The sequence below is a fragment of the Microcebus murinus genome, chromosome 7 (assembly GCF_040939455.1).
Source record: "Microcebus murinus isolate Inina chromosome 7, M.murinus_Inina_mat1.0, whole genome shotgun sequence".
NCBI classification, from domain to species: domain Eukaryota; kingdom Metazoa; phylum Chordata; class Mammalia; order Primates; family Cheirogaleidae; genus Microcebus; species Microcebus murinus.
The window spans coordinates 74,575,957-74,589,731 of record NC_134110.1 but is presented as its reverse complement, the minus strand read 5'-3'; the positions used below and the strand labels follow the sequence as shown (position 1 = coordinate 74,589,731).

Below are 13,775 nucleotides of genomic sequence, written 5' to 3'. Positions count from 1 at the left end.
ACATTAAAGACTGGGTATCAGGAGTAGGAAGCACAACTCCTAAATTTATATATAAATTATAAATTGTATATAAATTATATATTATATATAATTTTATAATTTATAATTATAATAGTAATATAAGCACATTATATTATTTATATTATAAATATAATTAGTTATAAGTAATTTATAATTTACATGTTATATAATATACATATATAATTATATATAAATTATAAATTTATATATGTTATATATAATTTATATAAAAATTTCCTTGTCACTCAGTCTTTTCCGCTGGTTACATGGCTAGGTATTTAGCAACTCCTTACTGATTCCAAATACAGGGGGTTCATGGTAGGCATTTTCTCAATGAGTGATGAATGGATTAGTTGTACCAATATAGATGTCATATTGCAGATAATTAAAAACTATATTGTGCATAATCCAAATTATTTATTTTTACCTCTGAGATGTGTCTCATTACTTTTGTGAGAATTTACAGTAGTTAAAATTGAAGCTAAAAAGGTCTAACTGGACATGGAATGTTTTTAAGTATCTTTTTGCCCCTATAAATATTTCTATACTATTTGCCACTTAGATGCACAATAGAAGGCATAGTTCTTAAAAAGTTTATAATTGGGATAAAGCAGGCAAGCTTTACATGGTTCAGTGTAGACATTGTACATTGGCTTCCATATGGCTTTATATTTAGAAATACTAGGAAAAGTAACTTTGGGCCAGATTAGAGAGGGCCACGAATATCAGACTCAGGACTTTTAGCCAGTAAGCCAGTGATGATTTGTGACCAAGGAAGTAGCATAATTAGAGCTATACAGTGCTGAGCACAGGATAACATGGTTGGGAAAGAAGATGCTTTTGGCCTTGGGAGGCAAAAGAGATCAGAGGCTACGGAGATTGAAGATTAGATAATTGCACCTATGTAACAGAACATTAAGGCTGAAATAGTGATGAGAGTGGGAGTGGGAAAAGAAATAACAGATTTGAGGAATATTATTTAAGAAAAATAAGCAGCATCTGATGTGTATGAGATCTGGAGATAAAGCTAACAGGAAGAATGGAAAGTGATGTTAAAGTTTTAAGGTTGGGTGACTGGGAGAATTACAGTACCACTGACTCTGTTAAACTGAGTTAGTTTTGGGAATAGGATGATGAGTCTTCTGGTTTTCATCTTGGGTTTGGAAGTATAAAAGTAATGCCAGACACAGAGTAGGTGTCATGATCATTTGATCTTTCCACAAAGTACCAGGACTTTAACTTTGCAATGTCACTTAATCTGCTGCTATAGCTACCTGTGTTTAAATATAAGTGTCTTTTACTGTTGAAATATGTAAACAGAACTGTAACAAAACTTTATTACATTTCTGTTTCCAGCAGGATCTATTAGTGGTGATATCATTGATGAGTTAATGTCTTCTGATGGTAAGTAGGTTAAAATTTTACTACCTTATACATCAATAATGCTTTTCTACAATTTTATAAATGACACATGATTTAAAAGAAATGAAGAACTTACATTTTCTAACTGCTTTACTATGATGATTCATGAAAATCCTCCCTTAATAATACTTTAGAGTAAATGACAGGCATCCTTCAGAATTTATTTTTCTTTGCCTGCATATCGATGGAAAGGAATCCATTTGGGGATACTTCTCACCTTCATTGAATAAATTTCTCAACTGTTGGCACACCAGCCCATTCCACTCCTGAAGAATCAGGCCCAAGAACAGTAAAACAGCATGTCTAAATCAACAGGTGATCAGAACACCCACTTTTGTAAATAATCTTACCGTGGCCAATTTCAAGGTGCTAATGTGAGTCATTTAACTGTTAGTAGTAGCATTAGCCATGTTGTCATCTAATCTGAAAAATTCTTAAAATTCAGTTAGCCACAATGTGCTAATTATTTTATAAGTTCTTGGATTCAGAGTTCTAGTTCCTAACAAATATAACAGAGACCTAGCAAATGGTTCTACTTACAGATATACTAAACACGTATGTAGAAGCAGGCAATGTCAGCAAATTTAGTAAGTGTAGTTCATAGTTGTTTTCAAAGCGGCAAACAAAGTAAACTTTGATCAATGTTTTTAATCATATATCTTAGTGATAAGGTCAATAAAAATTTTAACCTCTGTTTCTCAAGTTAATACCAAAAATCAATGTATAAATTGTAATTAAATGAAAATCTCTTAAAATATATATTAAGTCATTAATTTGATCACTTCTTATACTTAAAAAAATTCATGTGTCACACAGCTAACAATTTAATTTGGATTGATGTATTTAAGCATATTTTATGTTAAGTATCATTTGCCAAATATAGAAACCATCTTTAACATTGAATTTACTTTTTGTTTGCAGTGTTTCCTCTCTTAAGGCTTTCTCCTACCCCAGCAGATGACTACAACTTTAATTTAGATGATAACGAAGGAGTCTGTGATCTGTTTGATGTTCAGATACTAAATTATTAGATTCCATGGAAACTTGGGACTGTTATCTACCTCTAACTGTGTAACATTTTAGACTTCTTAATAACCTAAGTATTTACAATAATGAATGTAACATCTTTTTAGTTCACTGACACTGAAGTGTTTTTCCCTAATACTTTCTTTTTTACTTCACAAAACTTCAACCATAAAAACATAGGGCTCTTATTGCTTCATGGGAAAAGTGATTTAATATCCACCAACTTCCCTATCTCCCAGAACCCCAAGTAATTCCATTCTGGGATTTCAACTTTTCTTCCAGTTCTAAATTTTTCTGTTTTTTTTTTTTCCTCTTATGAGAGGAAAGTTAAAGTAGACTACAGGTCAGCAAAAACAAAATAAGTTGGTCAAGGGCTCATCACTTGTCTTATATTTTTACTGCCATGAAATTGTATTTCTTGGATTGTATGTCCTTCAATCCAAACAGACATTCACTGCCACTTGTAAAGTGAAGGATGTAAATGAGGATATGTAACTGTTTCAGTGAACAGATTTTGTGAAGTGCCTTCTGTTTTAGCACTTTAAGTTTATCACATTTTGTTGACTTCTGACATTCCACTTTCCTAGATTATAGGAAAGATCTGTTTATGTAGTTTGTTTTTGAAATGTGCCAATGCCTGTACATTAACAAGATTTTTAAAAATAAAATTGTATAAAACATTTAATTTATTGGTCTTTTGGGGGAATTAGATATATCACCACTGTATTACAACTGAGCCATTAATCTTGTAGCTTCATCAACATTAGCTGGTTCATTTTCATGACGTGGCTGAGGAATCTGAAGGGAAAAAGTGTTATATTTAAAAACTTAGATAACAACAGAAAACAAAAATGACTTGTATATAATCTGTTATCCAATTTAATTTCTTTCAGTCATACCTTTGAAGTACAACAAATTATTATATTCAGACTCATTGTGTTAGAGTCTGAATATGACTAAACATGTTATATATACTAGAGAGCCAAGTACATTAGAGAGCAGAGTACTAAAAATTACATCCAACTTACAGGCTTGGAATATTTGGAGTTTAATTTATTAGCCCTCAATTTATAAGACATAAAAAAAAAGCAAATGATTTCTACTTACTAATTCTTTCTGCGCAGGTTCAAGAGAAAGGCGTTTTGAGAAGTGTGCAAGTTCCTTTTGTATATTTACAAAAGCTTTATTCACTCTGTTAACTTTTTCATCATTCATAATGTTTATCTTTTAAGAAAGAAAAAAAGCATTAATCTATGCTCTCATAACCATTAAAGATAAAATATATTCAATCTTAACCTTGTTAAACCTAAAAATCTAAAAACTCTTATCAACCAATTGGGGATAATTCACACTGAAATTTTTACTCTTATTGGGAAATTTCAGACAAAAGGTTTTGGTTTTTCAAAAGTAAGATATGTGGATGTGCCTCACACTTAGACTTTACTGATATAGGAAGGCCAATATATGTGACTGTGATAACTTGACAACATATAATTAGATATATATATTTGGTCTTTATCCCCATTTCCTGTCATAGAACTTCTAAAATCCTTGGAATCTCCAGAGGGATAAACGTGTCTTTTGAATGCTAATGAGATGGCTTATGGCTAGGGCCTCATTCCATTGCTTCAGGATAGCGCCCGGGTCACCTGAAGAACTCTCCCAGGATTAAAGGATTGGGACTTTTAGCTTGGGGAGGGGAGTGGAAGGGGCAATGAGGGTTAATCACTAATGACCAATAAGATTTAATCAATCATGCCTATGTAATGAAACCTCCATAAAACACCAAAAGAATAGGGTTTGGAGAGCATCTGGATAGCTAAACACAGAAGTCCCTGGGGAGTAGCATGCCCAGAAAAAGCAGGGAAGCTCCATGCCCCTTCCTGCATACACCCCTCATCCTAGGCATTTCTTAGGTTAGTGCAAAAGTAATTGTGGTTTCTGACTGAATTTTAAATTATAACTAGGCTCAAGCAAATTATAACTAGGCTTAATCAAAATAGGAACCATTCCAATCAAGACATTTTTGCCAACAAGAAATAACTTTGTTTATTCCTATAGTGTAAAAATCCGTACTGTGGGATTCCACAAACTCTTGGAAAGCATTTTCTGCATCCTGTTGTTTGTGGAAGTGTTTTCCCTGCAAAAAGTTGTTGAGATGCTTGAAGAAATGGTAGTCGGTTGGTGAAAGGTCAGGTGAATATGGCGGATGAGGCAAAACTTCATAGCCCAATTCGTTCAACTTTTGAAGCGTTGGTTGTGTGACCTGTGCTCAGGTGTTGTCGTGGAGAAGAATTGGGCCCTTTCTGTTGACCAATGCAGGCTGCAGGTGTTATAGTTTTTGGTGCATCTCATTGATTTGCTTTGCATACTTCTCAGATGTAATGATTTCCCTAGGATTCAGACTGCTGTAGTGGATCAGACCGGCAGCAGACCACCAAACAATGACCATGACTTTTTTTTTTGGTGCAAGTTTGGCTTTGGTAAGTGCTTTAGAGCTTCTTGATCCAACCACTGAGCTGGTCCTTGCCGGTGGTCGCATAAAATCCACTTTTTGTCTGCACGTAAGAATCTGATACGATTTTTTTGATTTTCGGTCAGCTCATGAGGCACTGACTTTTCTAGCTTTTTCACCTTTCTAATTTGCTTCAAATGCCGAATGACTGTAGAATGGTTGACATTGAGTTCTTCAGCAGCTTCTTGTGTAACTTTAAGAGTATCAGTTTCAGTGATTGCTCTCAACTGATCGTTGTCAACTTCTAATGGCCAGCCACTGCACTCCTCATCCTCAAGGCTTTCATCTTTGCCAAACTTCCTGAACCACCAACCACTGCACTGTACGTTCGTTAGTGATGTTGTGAGTTGTCTCCGCTGCTTTACGACCCATTTTGAACTTGTATAAGAAAATTGCTCAGATTTGCTTTTTGTCTAACATCATTTCCACAGTCTAAAATAAATATAAGTGGCAAGCAATAAGTCAATAGCAAAAAAACCATAAAGCAAGAAATGTGCATTAAAATGATGTATAGGCCGGGCATGGTGGCGCACGCCTGTAATCCTAGCACTCTGGGAGACCGAGGTGGGCAGATTGCTCAAGGCCAGGAGTTCAAAACCAGCCTGAGCGAGACTCCATCTCTACTAAAAATAGAAATTAATTGACCAACTAAAAATATATATACAAAAAAAAAATTAGCCGGGCATGGTGGCACATGCCTGTAGTCCCAACCTCTTGGGAGGCTGAGGCAGTAGGATCGCCTGAGCCCAGGATATTGAGGGTGCTGTGAGCTAGGCTGACGCCACAGCACTCACTCTAGCCTGGGCAACAGAGTGAGACTCTGTCTCAAAAAAAAAAAAAAAAAAAAGATGTATAACATAACATTTATTTAAGAATGTATTCCAGTATCAAAGAGCAAATTTCAACAATGCTAAAACTGCAATTACTTTTGCACCAACCTTAATAAAATCCTTTATAACATAACATAATAAACGAATAAAAGTAAGTAGCATTTTCCTGGGTCATGTGAGCTGCTCCAGCAAATTAATCAAACCCAAAGAGGAGGTTATAGGGGTTAGAAGTTCAGGTAAAACAACCTGGGGCATGCAACTGGCATCCCAAGTAGGGGGCAGTCTTGTGAGGACTGAATCCTCAACCTGTGAGGTCTGATGCCATCTCCAAGTAGACAGTGTTAGATCTGAATTACATTAGAGGACACCCAGCTGGTGCCTGCTGGAGATTGGAAAACCTCCACAAATCTATCAGAAGTGTTGAGTGTCTGTGTGAGTGAAAGAACAGGAGAAACTGAACTGAGTTTGGTTTTTCCTATATTCTTACAGTGACCATGATTTTTCTGGGCTATGGTGCTGTCATCCCTTATCTATGCAAAAAGAAACCTAGATCAGATACTTTTAATGTCTTCTAACAGTATGTCTCTGAATCCTTCCTTGACCTTTTTGTCTTAATGGAAGTTCCCTGAGGACAGCTTCCCTTGCAGTCCTTCTCTTTTGATTATGAGGTTAGGGTGGTGGTCTTGTTCTTCACTGCTGCTAGCAAACAACTCCCTCAAAACCTTCAGCTCCTTTCCACCTTATGCTGCCCCCTGCTATGGAACTCTCCAAGATCCTACCTATCAGCACATGTAAAGGTTCTAGTACCCCTTATCCAAACAAAATAATCCTCCTCAAGTATACCAAGCTTTTCCATAGCTCAGAGCGTCTACATTTGCTATAATCTCTGCCTAGCACACACTGCTCCCAACACTTCCCAGTTCTTTATCATTCTGGTCTTGGTTTCAGTGTCACCTGTGAGCAAAAATCCTATGTAAAATTATCATGCCCAAACCCCTATCACATCATCCAGCTTTATTTCATTTTTAGCATTTACAAAATCATAGAACTGCTCAACCAAAAAGCATAACTGAGCTAGCTCATGAAAGTTGCAAGATAAAATGTTACATTCCTATGGTCTATTATAATTACTGAGTCTTAAAGAGCTGACTCCACATACTACCAACACTTGAAAACATTTTCTTAAGGAATTTTCTTGAATCTACTTAATCTTGATGAAGAGATTTCTCAAGTATTTTGAAATATAAACAAAGAAACCCCTTGTTAAATTTTGCATGTCACAAAATAAAGTATTTTATCTTAACAGCATTTTGAGTTTTGGATATCTTCAGACAGGTAAGAATTACTAAGCAGAAAATAGAATGGGTGCTCACTGACACCCCATGTCTTGTCTCTATTAATAGGTTCTTGAATGTATGAGTGCAGAGATAAGAGCTGTTACCCATTCTGTGGTTTTTAGTGATTTTTATGCTCTAATAAAGCTATTAAACTGTTCTTTGGAGCTTCACATATTTGTAGTTAAAATGCTTTTTTCTTTTCTTACATTTGGATTCAAGGAAAGGTGGTTATCCTTCATTTTTTTAAAGCAAATGTTTAAAATCATTTTGCCTTTGTAGGAAAATCTAAAAACATTTTTTAAAAATAACATATCCAGTTCAGTAGCTTATAACTGTGCTTTGCTTTAAGTCAAGAGTACTTTATTAATACTCACCTTCTTAAGATTAGTGGTAACTGGTTTTGCTTTGTTTTTAGCCTTAAAGTTTTTTTGGCTGGCTATGTGAAATACATTCCTGGACTTCTGCCCTCTTAATTTGTTCTTGGCCATTGTCTAGGAAAGAAAGAAAATAAGTTCAATTAAATTCCCTACATTTATGAACTAAATCATTTTAAGTTTTAAAGTAAAGGTACCAATTGAGTCTAAAAAATTGCTTCTTACTCCTGATTATTTTAAAAGTTGCTGCATGTATTAAATTACTTCCATGTCTACTCCTACTATTGTACTAATTTTTTTCTGCATCCCCAGCACCTGGCCCACAGGGGGCACCCAATTTCTGCTGGTTGAATTCATTAATATTATCAGCACAACTACTTTTTGTCAGCAGCATCTCTGACGAGGTTAACCATTACCATATATCCCTCTACTCGTCTACAAACTACATTATTCTGGTTCCTGTCATACTTTAGGGACTGACTCTGTCTCCTTCTTGACTTCTTTTTCATTCCTTTTCACCCTTGTTCTTTCTCTCCTATGCATCCCATCAAAATCAGTCCTTAATCCTCAATTCCCTACCCCCCTTTTTCCCTTACTTTTTTTTTTTTTTGGAGATAGAGTCTCACTTTGTTGTCCCAGCTAGAATGCAGTGTAGTCATCATAGCTCACAGCAATCTCAAATTCCTGGGATCAAGCAATCTTCCTGGCTCAGCCTCCCAAGTATCTGGGACTACAGGCAGGCACCACCACACCCAGCTAATTTTTCTATTTTTAGTAGAGGCAGGGTCACACTCTTACTCAAGCTGGTCTCGAACTCCTGACCTCAAGCAATCCTCCCACCTCCGCCACCCAGAGTGCAAGGATTACAGGTGTGAGCCACCATGCTCGGCCACTTAAATTACCTTTTTTTTTTTTTTTTGAGACAGAGTTTGGCTTTGTTGCCCAGGCTAGAGTGAGTGCCCTGGCATCAGCCTAGCTCACAGCAACCTCAAACTCCTGGGCTCGAGCAATCCTACTGCCTCAGCCTCCCGAGTAGCTGGGACTACAGGCATGGGCCACCATGCCCAGCTAAATTTTTCTATATATATTAGTTGGCCAATTAATTTCTTTTTTTATTTATAGTAGAGACAGCTCTTGTTCAGGCTGGTTTAGAACTCCTGACCTTGAGCGATCCTCCCGCCTCAGCCTCCCAGAGTGCTAGGATTACAGGCGTGTGCCCAGCCCAAATTACTTTTATGACTTCCATATCAACTCTAGGTGAATGGCTCTTGCCTTGAAACCTTGGATATGCATTAGGCTGGTAAATTCTACTTTAGAAACCTCTCTCAAGTCTGTCTTTAATAATGCATGTGAAAACAATTTTAAAAATATTAATAGTTAACATTTATTGAGCTTTTACTATATGTACAAGCACTATGCTAACATTTTATGTTTTAACTAATTTATACCTCACAACAACCGCTTGTGGAAGGTACTATTATCTCACACCACACTTTTAGTAACCAGGGGATGCCAGGACTTAAAGTCAGGGAACTAGAGCAGAGCTAACATCATGTAATAGTGCCTCTCATGTATAAATAAAAAAAGCAATACAAAAACATGGTGTGGTATTGCCTGGTTCTGGACAGAGTTACTGCTGTAGTCCCAAGGTCCATTAGGTTAGACCCTAGGTTGTCAAACTATGCCCATGGACCAATCATACCAGGAAGCTTGTCTTTCTTTGTAACTAAAATTTAATCGGAACACAGCTTCGTCCACTCAATTATGTATTGTCTACAGCTGCTTTCCTATTTTGTAGGAAAGCAGCTGTAGACAATACATAGTACAACTATGACCCACAAAGCCTAAGATATTTACTGTCTCGCCTTTTATAGAAAGTTTGCCAACCCCTGGCTTAAGCCATCTGCACAAGTGGCTGTCTGGCACAGTGTTATGTGATGAACCTTCCCAACGTTAAGAACCTTTAATGGCTCTCCTATTGCATAAGGGGCAATATGCCTTGGCCTAGAATATTACAGCTACCCTGAATCTAACCTAAATTTGTCAAACACATCTGCTACTTCTGTATACACACTGCACTAGCCAGTCTAGACTACTGATTGTTCTCTGAAGACGCCTTGCACATTCTTTCTTTCCTTTGCTTAATTAGTATCTCTTGACCAAAATTTTTCTCCTCCTTCAATGTAGCCTCAGAGGCAGCAACGCTTCTGAAACCCAATAATACTCCTACTTAAAAACATTATCATCACAGAAGCAGCAGAAAACACACAATAAAACTCCTCAAATTAAGTAATCTAAAACCCTCCTAATAGTAACCAAAACCCAATCACTCATCTAGTATTTATTAGTGAATTATTGTATTCAGGTATGGTACAGAACTGATAAAAATGTGTGTATAGAGATTAGAAATATATAGAACAGAAACATCTAATGTTAAGTGATATATACAGAACATACACAAATAGACACGATAGGTATAACATGTATTACATATGATACTATATATAACATACATATGGAACATAGGTGTTGTTACAGATACATACAAGTGGGGACGCAAGAGGAAGTGGTCTACTAGAGTTGGGGACATGAGCAAGGTTCGCGGAGAAGGTAATACCCTTGGTGGAGTATGGAAATTCTCTGATAACCACGTGGAAACTGCGATCAGAAAGCCCAAAACTGAGAACCCTGCCGAGAGAGGAAGGACCAACAGCTACCAGGGTCTCGGCTTGCTGCCCAATAGGGCTGCGTGAGGCAGAGCCCGACAGAATCCAGCCTCCGGCTACCGCGGCACAAGGCCGGCCCAATCCCGCCCCAACCCCGGTAAACTTAACAACAACCCCCAGGAAAACTTCTTTATTACCCACTCACCAGACCTTGGATATCCGCGTGCACCTTCAGAAGCCCCAGGTGACGTCATCTGCACGCACAGGGTCCCGGAAGTTCCGGGAGGAGATAGCCAGTCAAAATTCCGCTCACGAGCCGCAGTTCCGCCCATCTAGTGTAGCCCCGCCCACAGAGCCCAGTCCATAAACAGAGCGAAGTCCCGCCCACAGAGCGGGGTTCCCAGCACGCTGGCGTAGTCCCTCCTACAGAGCGCAGTCCATAAACAGAACGAAGCCCCGCCCACAGAGCGGGTTCCCACCCCGCTGGTGTAGTCCCGCCCACAGAGCCGACGCCGTTCCACCGAGGAAGGTGGCTTAAGCAGAGCGGAGCCCCTCCCACAGGGCGCGGTTTTCCCCCACCGCGGGAACTCTAAGGCTGGGTAGTGGGCATGTTCTCGGGTCAAGCGAGCTAGAAGCGTTAGGGAGCCAAGTCTCGACTTCCCCGGGTGGGTACATGTGCGGAAAACACCTGAGGTGCTCCTAAGACACTGAGCCGTGGGGACCGTCAGGCCGGTAGTCAGCTCTCAGCCACTGACTCCTGGCTGGCTTTGCCCACGCTCCCGGGAGGAGGCGCTGCGCACCTCTGGGTGGTTTCTGGCACGCCATTGGAAAGATCCTGAGCTATAATCTCTGAAAGGGAAATTAGTGATGCACTTCTCACTAAGTGAGAAATTAGAAATGCTGTTCTTATTGCAGCTTCTTTGTTTCAGAAAGAGAATTTCTGACAGCGCGGCAAAGGCACATGAAACTAGGGGCACAATAAAACATAAAAATAAAACAAGTACCAGGGAACTTAGAAAAACCTGGGAGAAACATTTTTGCCTTCCAGTTGTGTGTATCAGTGTATATGTTTTCTGATTAGGACATTCTGGGTTGAATAATTTAGAAAATTGACTCAATTATTCCAAAAGAATATTCTCACTAAAGCTAACAGTTTTCACATGTGTCTCCATTTGTTGAGGTCATAGGAAAAGCCGGATTTCAAACAAATGTAGTACTGACATTAATATGCCATTTTGTAACTTACAAAAAAGTTACTACCAAAATGAGGCAATCGTACCACTCCTCTTTTGCAAGTGAGAATAATACTAAGGCTCAAGAGTTTAAACCATTTGCGGGCACCCATACAAGTAGTAATTGACAAAGCAGATGTTTTTTAAAACTAGGTGTTTAGTTTTTGTAAACTAGCAATTTCACAGATACATGTTTGCTGGCACTTGGTCCACTTTCCAACAAATCAGCCACTTGCCTACTTATAGAAAGATGAGCCATTTGAACAATAGATCGTTTTACTAGGTTTATGTTCATCACAAAAAATTAAGAAATATATTAAAGAAAAGAATAATTACCTGTCAACATGTTTATTCAAACCTTTGTATTTTTTCTAAAGATAAACCTTTTTAGAAAAAAAACCTCAAAATGCTGGTATAAAATGCCTAAATGTGTGGGAGCAAAACCAAAGCTACAGAAAACCATTAGATTATTTTACAAGGCCAGAATTATTGAAAAATAGTGAAGCATATAGACAGGTATAATTATGGTTCCTTGAATGTGAAGTTATTAGTGTATATGTAGGAGACAAGGAAATGTCATGCAGTGACATTACAGTGTTTATGAAAACTTGTGGGCCTAGCTTTTCTTTTGAAATGGTAAGCTAGAGATACACTAAGGAAATAACATGGTTATACTGGCAAGAGCAGAGGCATTGTATAAGGTACAAGCGAGGAGGCATGAAATTCTGTTTTACCTCTCCCACCAATAAACCAGAGTGACCGTAGAAAAGTTACTTCCTTTTTCTGTGCCTTTCTCATGGGTATATGCATGGCCATTATACCCATTTCAGAGAACACTCATTATTTGCTCACCCCTTTCTGGGTAACCACGTTTCTCCCATTAAATAATCCTGGCTGGGCTGATAATTACAGTTCTCCTCTGAGGATTTTCGGACTACGTTAGTGAAGAATGCTGTCTCTTGCATTTGGTGTCTTTGTGCTGGAATAATGTAAAATTGAGGCTACTAGTGGTTGTCTCCTCCAGCAAATTGGAGGAAGCCTGTCTATAGTGGGAGAAAATGCAAGCAACACACAAAAGAAAACAGCTGAACAGAACAAGAGGATCTGACGATCTCATTTGAGTCCTTGCACTGAGGTGAAAGAAAGACCCATCCCTCATGCTCTTAAACTACCTTGGGCTATTTTTTTGCTCAATCTCTTGTACCTAAAAGAGTTTTTAAATCTTTCTCTAGTCTTACTCTGTCACCCAGAATAGAGTGCCGTGGCATCAGCCTAGCTCACAGTAACCTCAAACTATTTGGCTCAAGTGATCCTCCTGCCTCAGCCTCCCAAGTAGCTGGGACTATAGGCGTGTGCCACCATGCCTAGCTAATTTTTTGTTTCTATTTTAGTTGCCCGGATTTTTTTTTTTTTTTTTTTTTTCTGTTTTTAGTGGAGACAGGGTCTTGGCTGGTCTCCTGAGCTCAAGCAATCCTCCAGCCTCGGCCTCCCAGAGTGCTAGGATTAGAAGCATGAGCCACTGCCCCCAGCCTCTTTTTCTTTTTTTTTAGACACAGAGTCTTGCTGTGTCAGCCAGGCTAGAGTGCTGTAACATAAGCCTAGCTCACAGCAACGTCAAACTCCTGGGCTCAAATAATCCTCTTGCCTCAGCCTCCCAACTAGCTGGGACTACAGGCTTGCGCCACCATACTCAGCTAATTTTTTCTAGTTTTAGTAGAGGCGGGGTCTTGCTCTTGCTCAGGCTGGTCTCCAACTCCTGAGCTCAAGCATTCCTCCAGCCTGGGCCTCCCCGAATGCTAGGATTCCAGGCATGAGCCACCGCACCTGGCCCCTGAGAGTCTTGACTCTACTCCTGTCCTACCTGCTTCATAGGATTATTGTGCAGAGTTAATGACATACAAAACATGAACGCCTAAGGCCGAAGACAGTCTCATGCTAATTTTCTAAGACTCATATTTACCTATGAATCAAATGAACTATACATATAGAAAGAAAAGAAAATAGATTCAAGCTTTTTAGTCTTTAAAAATACATGCAAAAATCATATTTCTAGCTTTTCTAACAATCTTCAAGATGGATGAAATAAAAAATTAATAAACACATCTTTCAGAAACCTTAGTTTTCCTGCTGAGACTCGAGAATACAGAGTTGTTCACACAGGACTGGTCTTCAGAGAACTGTTTTGGAGGTGATTCAATAAGTAAACAAAGATAATTAGGAAGAAGAAATTGAGAGCACATGTAAATAATCACAAACGATCTCTAACGAAACTCACAACCCTCTACCAGAACAAAGCCAGCCTTGTACAGATATTACTCTGCCAAGAAACTTATTTCGTCTGTTCAATTTCCA

At 38.4% G+C, this 13,775-nt stretch overlaps 2 protein-coding genes across 3 annotated transcripts in view; one reads left to right on the top strand and one right to left on the bottom strand.

Moving 5' to 3' along the window:
* E2F5 (E2F transcription factor 5) overlaps window positions 1–3,005 on the top strand; it is a 30,776-nt gene extending 27,771 nt beyond the window's left edge. The window contains exons 7-8 of the mRNA XM_076005185.1: window positions 1,378–1,425; window positions 2,365–3,005. Coding sequence (XP_075861300.1) covers window positions 1,378–1,425; window positions 2,365–2,474 — 158 coding nt within the window. The 3' untranslated portion in view covers window positions 2,475–3,005. The remainder of the gene's footprint in view (window positions 1–1,377; window positions 1,426–2,364) is intronic.
* Window positions 3,006–3,122: 117 nt separating this feature from the next.
* On the bottom strand, window positions 3,123–10,507 carry RBIS (ribosomal biogenesis factor). 2 transcript variants are annotated; one of them, XM_020288907.2, is made up of 4 exons: window positions 10,402–10,507; window positions 7,526–7,642; window positions 3,577–3,693; window positions 3,123–3,267 (listed from the first exon to the last, which is right to left on the bottom strand). In XM_020288907.2, exons 2-4 carry the CDS (start codon window positions 7,637–7,639, stop codon window positions 3,196–3,198), a joined length of 303 nt encoding a protein of 100 aa, XP_020144496.1. In that variant the 5' UTR covers window positions 7,640–7,642; window positions 10,402–10,507; the 3' UTR covers window positions 3,123–3,195. The 2 variants fall into 2 exon arrangements, with proteins under 2 accessions (XP_020144496.1, XP_012629690.1); XM_012774236.3 differs by having other exon boundaries at window positions 10,397–10,490.
* Window positions 10,508–13,775: the final 3,268 nt, after the last annotated feature.

Coding starts and splice junctions, on each gene's coding strand:
- RBIS (XM_020288907.2), bottom strand. CDS start 7,639: ATGGCCAAGAACAAATTAAGAGGGCAGAAGTCCAGGAATGTATTTCAC. Junction 3,694..7,525: donor TTACCACTAATCTTAAGAAG/GTGAGTATTAAT, acceptor CTTTCTTAAAAG/ATAAACATTATGAATGATGA. Junction 3,268..3,576: donor AACCTGCGCAGAAAGAATTA/GTAAGTAGAAAT, acceptor TTTTCCCTTCAG/ATTCCTCAGCCACGTCATGA.